General features: G+C 55.3%; 2 protein-coding genes across 2 annotated transcripts; one reads left to right on the top strand and one right to left on the bottom strand.

Annotated features, from left to right (window-relative positions):
• The first annotated feature begins 1294 nt into the window (after window positions 1-1294).
• On the top strand, window positions 1295-2894 carry COX5B (cytochrome c oxidase subunit 5B). The gene is made up of 4 exons (XM_019716534.3): window positions 1295-1476; window positions 2015-2088; window positions 2260-2359; window positions 2696-2894. The coding sequence occupies exons 1-4, from the start codon at window positions 1374-1376 to the stop codon at window positions 2806-2808; spliced, it is 390 nt and encodes a 129-aa protein (XP_019572093.1). The 5' UTR covers window positions 1295-1373; the 3' UTR covers window positions 2809-2894.
• A 4043-nt stretch (window positions 2895-6937) lies between these two features.
• Window positions 6938-15336, bottom strand: ACTR1B (actin related protein 1B). The gene is made up of 11 exons (XM_019716523.3): window positions 15085-15336; window positions 13201-13265; window positions 11946-12021; window positions 10830-10955; window positions 10417-10541; window positions 9975-10191; window positions 9775-9867; window positions 9509-9683; window positions 8438-8499; window positions 8157-8197; window positions 6938-7964 (listed from the first exon to the last, which is right to left on the bottom strand). Exons 1-11 carry the CDS (start codon window positions 15130-15132, stop codon window positions 7862-7864), a joined length of 1131 nt encoding a protein of 376 aa, XP_019572082.1. The 5' UTR covers window positions 15133-15336; the 3' UTR covers window positions 6938-7861.
• Between the last annotated feature and the right edge of the window lie 29 nt (window positions 15337-15365).

Raw genomic sequence — 15365 nt, 5'->3', positions numbered from 1 at the left:
CAATCTCACATTGAGGGGTTACAGTGGCAGTAATGGAGTAACAATGACAGCCATTCAAAGCAAAACCCACCTTTGAAGACATTTTTGGCCTCAGAATAAAGTCCATTTTTTTCTTGATGGAGGGGGCACGAACGAATACCAGATGTACTCCTGAGAAGGGTGCTCCACCAGGTCCTTCTGAAAACATGGCCTGCAGGAGACAGGTGGGAACACCTGGCACTTCCACCCTCCCGTTTGCCTCAAACTGACCAGTCCAAAAGCCCTACAAAACATATCGTTTATTCTGTCCAAGCAGTAAATGTACTAAAATTCACTTGATCCTATTATATTCGAGGTCTCTGTAGGGCTCTGAGGATTACAAAGAGTAGAACAGAACTCCTTCTCTGAAAGGATTTTCCATCTGGTAGAAAAAACAGAGACATCGCATGAAGCCAGGCTGTGACAAGGCTACACAACAATGTGAACAAAGTCTTGGGAGCTGATGGAGGGCAGTGTTTGCAAAGCCTTTTGAATGCTCACCCTGCTAAGAAGCTTGCACACCTTAGCTTGTGAGTCGTGAAAGCTATGGAAGATGTTTCCCGTTTTAAACAAAGAACTCCGAACACAGAATGTTCTGTGACTCCATTTCCCATTGTCAACTCCCCTTCCCGTCGCCCCTCCCGTAACGTCTTCTTTGGTTAATGACCTCCCGGTATAGCTATTCCCTCACCCATCACCAAGGGCCTTGGTCCTGGACGGGGTCCTAAATCTGGCCCTACCCTCGTGGTCCTCATCACCTCAACACCCCTGTGACAGGAGCCCGACGCCAGCCAGCGCGGCGGGCCGGTCCTGCTCGAGTTCTTGCTGGGCCAACGCAGCAAGTTCGCGGTGGCTCCCACGCCGCCAGAACCAGCATCGCCATAAACAAGCGTAAGAGCGAGCACAGGGGCCTTCAGGAGCCCACGCCTAAATTTAAACCATTTGGGATCCAGCAAGTCTTTTGACAAACGCAGGCTTAACGACTTCTCTCAGCAGCCTCCACGTTTACGAGCACAACTATTAGGCACCACGCACAGGAAAGCCAGTGTGGCTGCCCCATTCCACGGAGTCCCGCGAACGGAAAACGAGCTCCCCAAATGCCAGAGTCAGTGAAGGGCGAAGTCCACCAGCCGGAACCCAGGCCGTGACCAACACGACTCCCGCCGCCGCGCCCGAGGAGCAGCGGGGCAGCACTGCGCACGCGCAGCCTTCTCCGTCCCCCAGGCAGTCACGTGCGGGGCGGGCGCGGGGCCGAGCGGAAGCGGAAGGCTGACGCCCGGGGGAAAGCGCCCTCCCCGGAAGCCCCGCTCGTCTCCGGAGTTTGTCGCGGACGTGCTGCTGTTGTAGAGGGCGCGATGGCTTCAAGGTTACTTCGCGGAGCGGGAGCGCTTGCCGCGCAGGCCCTCAGGGCCCGCGGGCCCAGTGCGGTGGCCGCCGTGCGCTCCATGGCGTCTGGAGGTACTCGGCCCGCCGGGCGCGTCAGGGCGCGGCGCCGTGCCCACCGGGGGGGCGTATAGCGCGGCGCGGCGGGGTCGGCGGTTCAGCTCCTCCGGGCCCCAGTGACCGCCCCGCAGACCTGAGGGCCTCGCGCTCCGCGGGCGTCTCCCTGTTATTCGGCCCCCGCTGCAGCCGCCCACCGAATTGACCCCGCTACGAAAGAATCCGAAACGGATGGCCGAGTGACCTTGGGGGCAGGTGCTGCAGGCGCGGCGGGGAGAGGCTAAGCAGCCTTTCAGACCCGCGCGCACCATAAGTTGGATGAACCCCGCTAGGACTGTTACTGACCTAGAAAAAATGGGTGGCTTCGGTGGTTGGAGAAAGAAAATAGTTCCCCTGTGCTGCCACCTTTGGGGATGACACTGTTCCTTAGGAGACAGTGGGGATGAGTAGCCTTTAGAAGCCTGTGAGCCCACTTAAACTATGCGAAAATTTACTTACATTGGTGCATTTTCTGACTTTATCATCATCAGACGACATAATTCACATGTTCCTTTAGGTGGTGTCCCTACTGATGATGACCAGGCGACTGGGCTGGAGAGGGAGGTCATGATGGCTGCGCGGAAGGGACTGGTGAGGAGAAAACTCCTTTCTGTGTCTTCTCTGGAGCTCATGGCCATGGATGGGACCAGAGCAGTCTCCTCTCTGGGAGCACTCGAGCCAGAAAACCTGGCTGTGGGAACAGTATCCTTACCCCTGGAGGGTAGGGGTCATCCAGCATAATGGCTCAATGTTGCTTTTCAGGACCCATACAATATGCTAGCCCCAAAGGCAGCTTCCGGCACGAAGGAAGACCCTAATTTAGTCCCCTCCATCACCAACAAGCGAATAGTGGGCTGCATCTGTAAGTACCTGCCCACGATTTTTTTAGCCATTTGTTTAGCATAGCTACTGTACATACAGGATGTCTATAAGCTGTTTCAGATCTTTTGTGTGAATGTGTGTAAAGAGGATATGTGTGTAAATATGTTGCTCTAAGGGTCCTGGCCCTCTCAAGCCTCGTTATGCCCACATAGGTCAGCCTTACTGAATGTCCTATGCCTCTTCATCTGAAAAAAGGGAGGAGAGCTTGAACTGATCTGTTACGATGTCAACCATAATTTTGTGTCTCAGGAAAAGAGATTCATATTGAAAGTCTCCTTCTAGGCTGGATGGTCCTCAACCACCTTTTTCCTTTTAGGTGAAGAGGACAACAGTGCTGTCATCTGGTTCTGGCTGCACAAAGGCGAGACCCAGCGCTGCCCTAGCTGTGGAACCCATTACAAGCTGGTGCCCCACCAGCTGGCCCACTGAACCCCTGCCCTCACTCATGCACAATGTGCTGTAAGGTTTCTTCTTTCCAATAAAGGCTAGCTATTGCTTTGCCTCTTTCTCCCAGAGTTGGCTGCTCTTCTTTCTTTCCTGTGTTTTTGAACAGATATGGATCATTCTTATATCGGGAATAGCTATCTGTTGATATTAGCTTGCCATCCACTTGGGTACACTGAGACTGACGATCCCATAATGCCACGATTGGGACTGCCTTGTACAGGGAAAAGCATGTGCTCTGGAGCCAGGCTGACTGGACTTGTCTTATTGGCTCCATCATCTAACTTTGTCACTGGGGACATGTTCTCTGAGGGTATGTTATATCTGCAAAAAAGATACATAGACCTTGTGAGGTGTCAGAAGTCATAATATAGAAGGAGCCTGGAAGATGGTAGGTCCTCACAGTATCGTTATAAAGACAGGATGAACTGGTGAAGAGAGTTTTGGGGGTTTTGAAGTCTTGAAGGACCCAAGTTGAAAGCACAGTTCATGAGAATACCATCAGCAGAATCCAGAATATGGGACAATTCCAGAAACCAATGACCAGGTGTTGTCACATATGTTACAAGGAGAACAAAGGGCAGGGAGAACCTATAGAACGGACTGGATGTGAGGGAGACAGCAAGCAAAAGCAATGTGTGGACCTTGTTTGGATCTTGATTTGTAAAGAAAAAAATTTCAACCCTCGATATTCGATGTTTTAAGGATTTGTTAAATTTTTAGGTGTGTTAATGGAATTCATTTTTTATGCTTTAGAGATACATACTGAGGTACTGACAGGTAAAATATGCCTGGGGATTAGCTTTAAAACTGAGAAGAAGGCACAGAGTGCTTTGGGGTATACTTCATCCCTTGTAGCCAGGTACATGAGGGTTTCACTGTTCTTTCTGCTCTTGTATATGTTTGGGCTTTAACACAGTAAAACAGCGCCAAAAAAAAAAAAAAAAAAAAGAGAGTTGGGAAGCAAGCTAGCAAACAGCCCAATTTAGCCAGTTTATATTTTTGACACCTTGGACAATTACGTTCTCAAAAACTGCTGACCTGTAAAATAGAAACTACCTTTCCATTTTGTGTTGGGATTAGCCACAGAGGTGCTTTAGTTACCGTCTCCACAAGATTGATTAGAGTTAAACTAGATCTTTTACTTGAACTGATGGTAGAGTCCAAGAGAAAAGACCCTTTGCCCAAGGCTTTCAATGTCTCCTCTTACAGGTACAGTGAAAATTGCTTCCATTCCTTGCTATCAGTCATTCTTGTCTCCAGGAAATGCCCAGGCATTTACCTACCATTCAAGGCCTTTCCCTTTGGGGAGGGGAACACCTAGGTAACAATGAAATCTATGCCTACCACTCCCACCTTAAATGACTCTCCATATCATTGATCTGATGTCTTCCTCATCTCTAAACCCACTTGCTGCTTTTCCCTGTCTTTTAGAAAATTGAATCAATTCTTCCCTAAAAAAAAGAAAAATCTCCAGTACTTTTTCCAGACTGGTGGACAGAGTAACGGCTCCCTCAAGATATACGTGTTCTAATGTCTGGAAACTGAGTATGTTAGGTTCCATAGTAAAAGGTTATTATGGTGACAGATGGAATGAAGGTTGCTAATCACCTAACTTACAAAGATTCTCCTGGTTCCATGGGTGGCCCAATAATCACAAAAGTGGCAGAAGTCAGGGGAATGTGACTGGAAGAATGGTCAGAAATGCAGTGTTGCTGGTCTGAAGATGGAAGAAGGGGGCCACCGGCCAATAAATGCAGGTAGCCTTTAGAAGCTGGCAAAGGAGAGAAAATAATTGTTTCATAGTCTCCAGAAACGCAGCCCTGTGGACAGCTTGATTTCAGGCCAGTAAAACCCATGTCAGATGTCTGTACAACTGTATTTGTGTTGCTTTAAGCCACTAGGTGTGTGATCATTTTTTTATGGCAGCAGATTAGCATTTACTGGAATTTTAAGGAAGAACTGTCCCTTCTCCCCATGTATATATCTATTATATCAGAGTAGAATCACGACCATTTTCTTCAGTGGCTTATAATCCATTACAGTTTGACCACTGGGTCCTCCCAGAGTTGTTGGCTCCTGTGTCCTTCAGACAAGCCCACTTCCTGTTTTGAGCATGTCCTTTATGCACCACAAGATACTCCAGGTGTATTTTATATTCCCTCTGCCTCAGATAGGAATTTCTCCAAGGAGCTCCGGTTCCTTTTTATCAAAGAATGGTACTTAGAAACCAAGATCTGAACACTATGTGCTCATTGCCATGGGGTTTCACTGCCTCGAGGCCCTCCCAGCAGACTGGGCTAGGAAATACACAAATATTTCTAACCCTAGCCCTTAGACAGATGTGTATTAATTTCAGTGTCTACCTGAATGTCTATTAACCATTGAGTCCCTACCTCCAATCCCAACCCAACCCCACAGGTTCATTCTAGCCTTACCGCCTTCTCAGCTGTAGCTTTGCTCCAGCAGTGAGAAACTTGGCAGGGCCAGACTGTAACCACACCAGCCCTGCTGGAAGGAGTAAGGAGAATGCTGCATCGTGCTTGGCTTGAAGGACGGGATCTAGACATACGGGAACATCGTTCCCAGCAGGGAGAATAGTGAGTAGAGCTGGCAGGCAAAGCAGGGCATGATGATGCAGAAGCCTAAAACATGGAAGGGATAGACCCCAAAGGGTGGGCACCAAATGCAACGTGTAGTTCATGCAGGGGATTTCACCAGGCAGGGGAGAACCACTTGCCATTTGGGATTAGGAAATGGCAGAACCAAGGCTGTGGTAGGCCCAACAATAAACGGATTTGGTGGGAAAGAGAATGGAGCTGTGGTCTTGAGCCAGGGTGGTAGTGGCCATCATGGAAAAGGAATGATGGGTAGGAGAGGTAGTACAGGAGAACCAACAGAACTTGGCAACTGGCAGAATGTGGGGGAGGTAAGGAAGAAAGGAGTCCATAAGGATTCAACTTGTATGGGTGGGAGAGAGTGGCATGAACAGAACCCCAAACAAAGGGGTCTCTGTAAATTGTTTCCACCTTGAGGGTGGGAACGGGCTTAACTGCGCTCTGACCACTGCCTCACAAAGTGCCCTGTAAAGGCAGCCTGACTCAGTCATCTCTCCCCTCCTACCTGATCTCAGTTCTGGGCCCTCCCTCAGCCCCACCAACTGCGACTACTTGCAACATACAGCTGTAGTAAGCACCCTTCCATGGCTGCCCACCCGTCACCTAAGACAAAGCTAGAAACTCTCAAGACCCTCCATGCGGCCCCAACCTACCTTTTGGGTGTGTCCTGCCTTCCAGCCAGAGACCTCCTTCCCTCCCCTGCTGACTTGGCATCACTGGGGTCCATGCACCTCTGTTCAGCCCTACTGGCTCCAGGCATCGCCTCAAGTTGCTACCTCCACCTGGAACACCCTTCCCCACCCGCCTGACACCTCCCTGACCTGTGCAAGTCAGCCTGCCCACCTGCTGGGTTAGATGCCCCTCCCTGGCCCCCACAACTCCACACTGAATTGGTCTGTTTATCTTTCTCTGACCTGTATGTTTTGAGGGTAAAGATACGTCTTGTTTACCATTGGCCCAAACATGTGGCACCCTCCTGGACACTAGGTGTTCAAATACTTGGTGAAGGAAGGAAAGGGCGGGCACTCTCCGTACTGTAACTTCTCAGTGCCCCCTCTGTCCTCAGCTCACCTTCAGAGCCCAGCTCACCGACACAGCCTTTGCCATGTCCCTGTCACTCTCCTTCCCGACCTATCTGACGCTGAGCCTGGGTCTGTCAACCTCAGCCACGTCTGAGGGGGCAGCAGAGGTACTCACAGAGCAGGTGAGGACGTGGGGCACCACGCCCCAGACCTGCCCGCCAGGAGGCCTTGTCTAGGAACAAGGCTGAGGACGGCAGCCTGTTCTCTGCCTCTGCTGGCGGAGGGCAGCAGGCTGGGAATTCGGCCACCAGGTTGACAGCCCAGCCCCCTGGGACCTCCTGTGCCACGCTGCCTGCCAACCACTGAAACTCTCAGGCTTCTGGACGAGAGGCCATGCTGCAATCTCACCGGTCCTTTCAAAGTCCCCAGGGATGGGTGCGTAAACAACAGCGCAAGAAACAGCCACACACTGGGCCTTGTCCATAATTATTACTATAATGATTTACAAAAAAGTTTTCTTCAGGCAACTGTGTTAAATTATTGTACAGATCTGGGAGGGAGAGGGAGGGGGGACCTGGCCCAGGGTGATGAAGACGTGCTTTGTGGGAGAGCTGGGAGAGGAGATGTGGCCCCCTCACCCCTCGGGTCTGACTCCTGATTAAGTGGCTTCCCCTCAACCCTTCCCCGTCTACGGTGTTGGGGCAAAGGAGAGGGGGCAGAAGTCAGCAAGTGCTTTGAGAGGGGAGAGTGACAGGCTGGCTGCCCAGACCCCGGGCATCGCCTGCCCAGCTCCAAAGGGTCCAACCCTGGGCCAGAACCCCAGCACTAAGCCTGCACAAAGATGTCCACTCAGGAAGACGGGGCACAGAGTGTGGAAGGTCAGGGATGCCTAGGAATGGCTGTGTGCTACCCTGTTGGGTCATAAGAGGTGCTGGCACGAAAAGCAATGGTGCACCAGTGGGGAGCTGCTGGACAACCCCTCCTCCACCCACTCCCAAGGCTGCTTACACAGGCAGCTAGGCATGCTGGCCCTGGGAAGGACCCTATCGGGGGACATGGAGGCATCTGGGTGTCTGGCCTTGGAGCTCGGAGAAGCATCCCTGATGGTCAGAGCAAGAAACCAAGGGTCCAATTGGAATTGGCCCTGCCAATGGGGACACTCAGAACCACCCTAGGCTGGGCTCCCCAATTCCTATATTCTAGCTCAAGACTCCCACCCATGCAGCTAAATGTTACCATGTGTGCACGCGTGCGTGTGTACGTGTGTGTGTGCACTGCCTACTTGGGGCTTGGCATGCAGGGGACCCGAGGCCCGGAATATGAGGCCAGACCAGAGAGGGCCAAGGGCTGTGGCTCCCTGTCCTCCCATTCTCTCAACATGCCGCCCCTCCTTGGGCACTAGAAGGTTTTACGATGAATAGCACGGCAGCCATCCTCTTCGTACTCCTTCTTGGAGACCCACATCTTCTTAAACGTGTCCAGTGAGGCCAGGATGGAGCCACTGAGGACAGAAGGGTGGTGTTCTTGCAGACCCAAGGGCTGAGCCGGCCACCCTCCCTGGGCACTCAGAGATCCCTTCCCCTCACCTGGGAGGAAAATCCACCCACCTCCACGTGGCCTGGGCCAACCCTGGGACAAATGTCCAGGGCAAAATGTTCTCCTCCCAGAGCCCACCCCGTGAGCCCTGCCTCACCCGATCCACGTGGAGTACAGCCGTTCCTGAGGGGCCGAGATCTAGAGGGAGCAAGTGGCAATATCACTGCCTGTCCCCACACAGCAGCCCGTCCCAGACTTGGGGGTGGCTCTTGCAGGGCCTGAGGCCAGACAGCAAGTGCACCAGCCAGGAGCTGGTGGGTAGGGAGGAGTGGCTGGGCAGGATGTGACAGGGCCTCTGGAGGCGGCAGGTGCTCTGCCCTCCCCTGGCCAAGGCTGCCCAGCACCCCAGTGCCCCACGGGGACTCCCTGCAACCTCACCTTGATTTTGACGTCCTTTGGGGCAAGCTTCTTCACTTCACTTAGTAACCGGTCACCAAAGCCTGTGAACAAAAGGCTGATTGAGCCCGGGGTGCACTTCCAACCCCGTTACCTCTAGCTCCCCATATCCAACGTGGTGTCCCCAGCTGCCGCCCTCTGCTCAGTAGTTCTTTCCAGGACTAAGGGCAGGGGTGAGCCACCCCAAGGGCAGAAAGACCCAGCACCACAGCTGCAGGGAGATTCAGCTTCCAAAAAATGGTAACATGAGATGGAACCCCAAGTCACATGCTGCTGCTGGCCCCCACGCGCTTCCTTACCCACCACGCCAGCAGCCAAAACCCGCTGGAAGCAATGTCAAGGGCAATGACAAACCAGGAGGAAACGTCTACCATTCTGCCCATCAGAGGGGCAAAGATCACTGCAGCGTCGGGGGCTGCTGGGGCGTCTTGGGTGGGGCCCTCTCAGGAGGGGAACGTGGGTGGCACCCACCAAATCACAAAAGCACACCCACTGTGTCAGCTGCTTTACCCCAGGGTTTGCCCTCAGGTGTATTCTCCCCATGTTGAGTGACAGTGCAGGACGGTAGCCATTGAGCCTTTGTGATTACAAAGCGACTGCAGCTCTCTGAAAGGCCAGCAGCGGGACAGCGGCTAAATGGCTTGTCCACTCGGTGAAATACTTCATGGCCATATAAAAGACTTTGCACGGGTGGAAAAGACCTTTCAGATTGGCGCTAAATGGGCCATGCCCCGTCGGGATCGTAGAGAACACTACCGTGTGTGCGTGTGTGTGTGTTTGTGGTACACACACTTGCTCAGCTGTGCAGGGAGGTGGCTGAGAGCCGCCTGAGAAATCAGCAACTACTGTGTGGCCAGGACAATGGAGAAGGAAGACTTCATCTATCATATTTTATGTCCCATGTAAACTTACCACCTATTATATTTACAAAGTGAATAAAATTTAATTTCAAATCTTACTCTTTAAAAAATGCTCACTGAGCACCAGAACGCCCATAGAAAATGGGCCTGGGCCTGGGCCTCTGGTCCTGCCACCACCTGCCGGCAGGGGTACCTTTGAACAGCGTGGAGCCACCCGACAGCACGATGTTCGCAAACAGCGTCCGGCGGAGGTCCAGGTCGGACTTGTGAATGGCGAAGGCCAGCACCTCATGCAGCCCCTCACTCTCGTCCCCCACCAGGTCCGGCTGGAACAGCAGCTCGGGGGCCCGGAATCGCGCAGGCCCCACCTTCGGAACATGAGATGGAAGCTGACAGGCCACCTCCGCACCCAGGTCCCAGCAGCTCTGCTGTCACCCAGGGCCAGGCCCGGCGACTTACGTCGAGTGTGCTGCCGTCTGGCAAAGTGTACTGCACCTTCTCTGTCTCCAGAGTCTCGTCCTTCTGCGGGTTGATGGACAGGTAGCAAGCTCGCTGTGGGGGCAGGGACACGCCCTCAGAAGGCTGGGACCTGGACACCCACCAAGGCTCGACCTCACACCCCCTCCTGGTCATGTCCATGCCCTCCTGCCCTTCGTCACCTCTTTGATGGTTCGGACAACCTCAAACTCAGCAGAGGTGTGGAAGTCGACGCCTTCCTTACGCAGCAGCAGCCGGAGATAGCGGGATACATCACGGCCAGCTATGTCCACCCGCATGATAGAATGCGGCATGGCAAAGCCCTCGTAGATGGGGACAGCATGGGTCACCCCGTCCCCCGAGTCTAAAACCACTCCTGTTGTGCGTCCTGTTGCGTACCTGTCAGCAGGTCAGCATCCCTTCACATCCGCCAGTAAGGAACAGAGACACCCCCCCCCCCCACCCCTGGGAGGGACCTGGGACAACTACATGATCTGGTCTGAAAAAAGGGACACAAGGAACTCGCTAAAGGAACAGTCATGGGGGCTGTCTGCACAGAGAAGGCAGACACTTGGTGGCCCCTGGCGGGAGGGTGGCAGGGAGGATGGGGCCAGGAGCACTCACAGGCTGAGCACGGCCTGCATGGAGATGTACAGGGCTGGCACGTTGAAGGTCTCAAAGAACACCTCTGCTGCCTTCTCGCGGTTCTTGCTCGGGTTGAGCGGGGCTTCCGTCAGAAGGACAGGATGCTGCAAGAGATGGCAGCTGTGGGCATGTGCAGGCAGCCTGGGCCCTGAAGGGGTCTGTCAGGAGCCGCCCAGTGGCCAGCACCGTGGCTGCAGCCCGCTGTCCTTCCTTCACCAGGGCACTAGCCTGTTATCTGCTGGCACTTATTCCTGCAAAGAACCAGCTCTCTGGAAGGTTCTGCTTAGCTGCCCCTGACCACTGGGCCCACAGACACACACAGTGAAGAGGTGGCTGGGCCTCACAGTACAGGAAATGTGGGAGCCCGCCGGGAGGGACTTGGGCTGCCGCACCTCCTCGGAGAAGGTCTGCAGCTGGTCCTTGGAGTAGACGTACTGCCAGATGCGCTCCATGTCGTTCCAGTCCCGTACCACGCCGTGCTCCATGGGGTAGCGCAAGCCCAGCAGCCCACGGTGCTCCTGCCCAGACAGGGACGGCACAGTGCGAAGGCTGCTGTGGCTCCAGGCCCTACCCCAGCCCCGCTTCTGCCTTCCAGGAAGCTGCCCTTCACCTGCCCGGAGTAGACCCACCGCTGCTTACTAAGTGTCCCCACACTGGTCCTGAACTCACTGCAGGCTCAACTGTCTGGCAGCGTCTCAGGCTCTCGGAGCCCAGCCAGCTGCAAGTGGCCAGGGACCAGGAGGGCTGCTATGTGCTCCCTCCCCTCCCACACTGCTCTATGCTCACTGCCAGCACGTTCTCCCCTCCTCTCCCCACACAGGGCCTAGCTTCCACCTCACCATTCATCACTACTGCTCCTGTCACAGTAGGAGCCTCCCTGTGGCCGACCCCTGACAGTCCCTTCCTGTGGTCACCCGTCACCCCCTCCTCCCAGCTGCCAAGCCAGTGCTCAATCTCCTGCACAGCCCTGCCTTCGATGTCCCCCACAGCATACCACTGGGCCTCTTTGGAGCCATGTCCAGCAAGCCTCCATCTGCACCTCGAGCTCAAGCCCCCCCACACCGTGTTCCCCAGGCACCTAAATGGCACTTGCTTGTCATTCTCCCACCCCACATTTGCTCCTTCTGAGGGCTTCCTCCAGCCGTGCGGCCCCTGGCAAATCACCACAGTGGGGCACAAGAGGTGGCCCCACACCTCTCATTGGGATTGGTTATCAAGTCTGGCTGATTCAGACCCTTAAGTCACTTTTTAATGTTCTTTCCTCTGCACCTTCCACAAGACAGGCATGAAGTGGTCTAACTTCATGGTGTTCCCCAACCCCTGAATGATCGCCCCATCACAGGGCAGAGTTCTTCAGAGCTGGAGCCTAGACAGCCCAGGAGGGCACCTGGCACATGGTCGAGAGAACAGGGTCCTGGGGGCCTCCGCAGGACAGCTCGGAGGCCACAGATGCTCCTGGGACTGTGAAGACCCCAAACCCAGGCAAAGGCAGGCTCCATAGGCGTTACCTCTGCTTTTGGTCCAATGAACAGGTCCCCCTCCAGGGCTCCGGCCATCACCCGCATGTGCTTAGGGCGCCCAACGCTGTGAGGACACGTCAAGTCAGTGAGGTGGGCAGGGGGCACAGCTGAGTCCAGCCCCAGAAAACCAAAGTCCAACTCCAGCGGTCAAAGGAGTACTGTACCCCAAAGCATCAGGATGTGGCCATGGGGCAAAGGTCGGAACCCAGGCCTATGGGACATGGGACTACAGAGTGGGCCTTGGCAGGACAGAAAGCCCAGGTCAAAAGACAAGGCGTCCCCTCCCCTCCCCACCTTCCCTCCCAGAGAGGGCTGAGAGCTCTGGCAGAGGGTCAGCTGCAGCCACAGTTGACTCAGCCCAGGCTCTTGACTTCAGGAGGGCCAGGCTGCCACTACTGTCTGCAGACTGAGGGAGGATGGCCCCAGGAAGCTGGGTGGCAGCCCCCATGTGCACCCCTCTCTCACTCAGTAGATCTGGGCCCTTCCTACTGCCAGGGCTTCCAGAAACAAGATTCCACAATTTGACCCAAGTTCCCTGCACATCAACTGGAACCTTAATTTACACCCAGTGGGGGTCAGAAAGGAAAGCTGGAGCCTGATTTCGTGCTTCATGCTGGCTTGTCCCCAGACCATAGCCAGCCACTTTGGGGGCCTCAGGACCCCCGCCCGGCTTAGGTCAATCACCTCTAAAGCCTCTCGGATTTGTGAGGTGATGGTGCTGAGGGAAAATTTCCCAATGGGCTGGAGTAGCCAAAGTCGCACCCCAGGCTTTTTCTGGGTTTAGCCTCCTCTGACCCCTGCCACCACCATCATTCAGGAAAAGACCCCCTTGACTGAAACAAAATCTTTTTTAGAGTCTGAAAATAAGTTCCAAAGAAAAGCTCTCCTAGGAGGAAGGGGTGGCTGTGCACTAACTCCCCACTCTTCCGCCTGAGATCAGGTCTTTCTCATGGAAACTGTCTGCCTTTTATTCTTACTGCTGCTACCACACCCTGTCCCCAGGCTGAGGCTGGGCTTCTCCTCCTCCGACGCTCAGGGAGAGACCAAAGTCAGACTCCAAAGAGGAGGGGGAAGCCCAGAGAACCTGTCTGCTCCTTCCAGAGCCCTCAGTAGCATGAGCTTCATACATCTGGTGCCCTACAGGTGGGGGCAAGGCTGGCCTCAAAGAGAGCTGTGACACAGGACCACTGTTCTCCTGGGAAGCAAACAAAAGGGTGAGGGCTGCTACCTGGCCGACACTTACTAGTTTGGGAAACAGTATTTGGGAATCTGGTCTCCTGCAAAGCCAGCTTTGATCACCCCCGAACCCTGCAAGAAAAAACAATGTTTAGCTGCCGGCACGGAGGATGTGGGCTGCCGGACCATGGCTGCTGGGGAAGAAGCCGGGATCCTGCCAAGAGGGCATGTTCATTCACTAGTACACCAGTGGCTCAAAACAGTGTGTGTGTGTGGGGGCGATTTTGCACCCCTTCCCCCAAATTCAACAGTGTCTTGTTGGTACTGGCATCCAGTGGTAGAGGCCAGGGACACTGGACACTAAACACCCTACAATGCACGGGCCAGCCCCTCACAAGCGAGAATGATCGAGCCCAGAATGCCAGCAGCAAGGACCACGGAGCACCCCCTGCACACTCCAGGGGCACTTCCAGGTAGGAGAGATCCATGGGAAAGCTACTCCCAAAAGCCAGCTAGAAGCAGTCCCTAAGCGTAGTTTTCAGCAGCTCCTGTCCCCTGGCCCCCAGCAGATGGGATCACAAACAGGGCCCACTGGGAAGACCACTGGGTGCCTGGGGACACTGGCACCTCTTCCACGGCTTTCCCAAAGACTGCAAAGCCAAGGACAACTTGTCCTGCCACTGCCCTAGCCTGGAAGCTGGACTTTGGGTCTCACAGAGACCTTGCACCTCCCATCCAATGAAGGAATCAGCATCTCACCCTCTTCCCAGATTTGCATCATAACACTTCCTTTCTGCAGTGCACGAACAAACATCCCCAAATTACAGAGCAGCTGCAGGCCAGGGAGACAAGCAGGTAGCTCTCTGAACGCACAAGCTTGTTGATTAGCCCATGTGAAGATTTGCCCAACAAGAAGGGAGGGGCCCGGTCTCTCCTGTGGCCTGCTGGGGAGCATCCCCTAAGCTGGGTTTTAGCATTCTTAGTAAACATCGCCTCATGTGACTCTGGGAGCCCACAGGGGTACTTCAAAAAAGACAGCTGTTTGGGGATGACACGGGGATCATGTGGGAGGGACACAGAGCCCCGAAAGAGCAGGGAGTCGTTATCAAAAACTGCAAGGCTCGCACACCAGAGGCAGACAGCCAGCTAGGGGCAATGCCATAGACGCCTGCCCTTCATTTACTTCCCAAGGATCAGAAATTTCTGAGGCCAGAAATCCTCAGAGGGCAGCTGACAGCAAGCATGCTGAGTACCAGGGCTGAACGACATAGACACAGGAAACCAGGCATCTTTCTCTGCGGCTTCCAAACAATTATCCCCAACAGCTCATGGGCCCTGCCGGCTGTGGCATTTCTGCTCCACACAGGGAGCACTTAAGCAGAGGGTCAAAGTAGGCAACTGGCCATCCTGGTGGTGGTGGATTTGTGGCTGGGAGAGCTGAACTTGCATCTTTCCCCAAGTCGTAGGAAAAGAGCCCAGTACGGCTGTCCACTCCGGAGGTCCTGCCTGGGGGGTGCAGCCCCTTGGGAAGTGCTCTTAGAGGTCACCAGGCCAACCCTCTCCAAAAGGCGAGGCCAGCAGTGTGCAAAAGGGCAAATGCCAACCCTCCTCTACCAAGAGGGGCAGCCAGAGGCACAGCCCGAAAAAGGGATAAAAGGGCTGTACTCGGCACCAGCCCAGCGACCCCACTCTGAACCGAGCGGGTCCCGGGTGCGTGCCGGGCCGGGCCGCCCGCGGTCACGCCTGCTCTGCCGAGACGATCATCATGGGGCCGGCTGGGGCAGGGCTCGGGCAGGGGCCCCACGGCCCGGGCTACAGGGCCAGGCGGGCGCGCGGGCCCCGGGCGGAGGCAGCGTGCGGAGGACCAGCTCAGGCAGGCGGGTTCCTCCTGGCGCCGCCGCAGGCGACCCGCGGGCGGGGCGCCCGCCCTCCCCCAGCTGCCGGGCCTCACGTTGTCGATGACCACGGGCTGGTTGGCGATGATGTCGTAGGACTCCATGGCCGGGCCGGGCCGGGCCGGCCCTGCCCAGCAGGCGGGCGGCAGGAGAAACTGGCGGACGCGCAGACGGGCGGATCAGACCGCGGCGGCTCCAGACGTGGGGCCGCGCCCCTCCCGCCCGGAGCGCGCAGCCTACGCGAGCCCCGGTCTCCCTCGAGGGCGCGCCCCGCGGCCAATCACCGTTCCCACCCGGGCGGCTGACGGCGCGCGCCCCCGGCCCCCTGCCGGCAAAG

The sequence above is a fragment of the Rhinolophus sinicus genome, chromosome 2 (assembly GCF_057876585.1).
Source record: "Rhinolophus sinicus isolate RSI-liver-muscle chromosome 2, RSI-T2T, whole genome shotgun sequence".
Classification (NCBI taxonomy): domain Eukaryota; kingdom Metazoa; phylum Chordata; class Mammalia; order Chiroptera; family Rhinolophidae; genus Rhinolophus; species Rhinolophus sinicus.
This window is presented reverse-complemented; position numbering and strand designations above follow the sequence as displayed.

Bases quoted from the DNA above. Each gene is read 5' to 3' on its own strand.
- COX5B (XM_019716534.3), top strand. From the start codon at position 1,374: ATGGCTTCAAGGTTACTTCGCGGAGCGGGAGCGCTTGCCGCGCAGGCC. The intron at 2,089-2,259 runs GTGAGGAGAAAA...GTTGCTTTTCAG, and splicing joins TGGCTGCGCGGAAGGGACTG to GACCCATACAATATGCTAGC. The intron at 2,360-2,695 runs GTAAGTACCTGC...TTTTCCTTTTAG, and splicing joins GCGAATAGTGGGCTGCATCT to GTGAAGAGGACAACAGTGCT.
- ACTR1B (XM_019716523.3), bottom strand. From the start codon at position 15,132: ATGGAGTCCTACGACATCATCGCCAACCAGCCCGTGGTCATCGACAAC. The intron at 12,022-13,200 runs GTAAGTGTCGGC...GTGTCCTCACAG, and splicing joins AAATACTGTTTCCCAAACTA to CGTTGGGCGCCCTAAGCACA. The intron at 9,684-9,774 runs GTAAGTCGCCGG...CATGTTCCGAAG, and splicing joins CAGACGGCAGCACACTCGAC to GTGGGGCCTGCGCGATTCCG.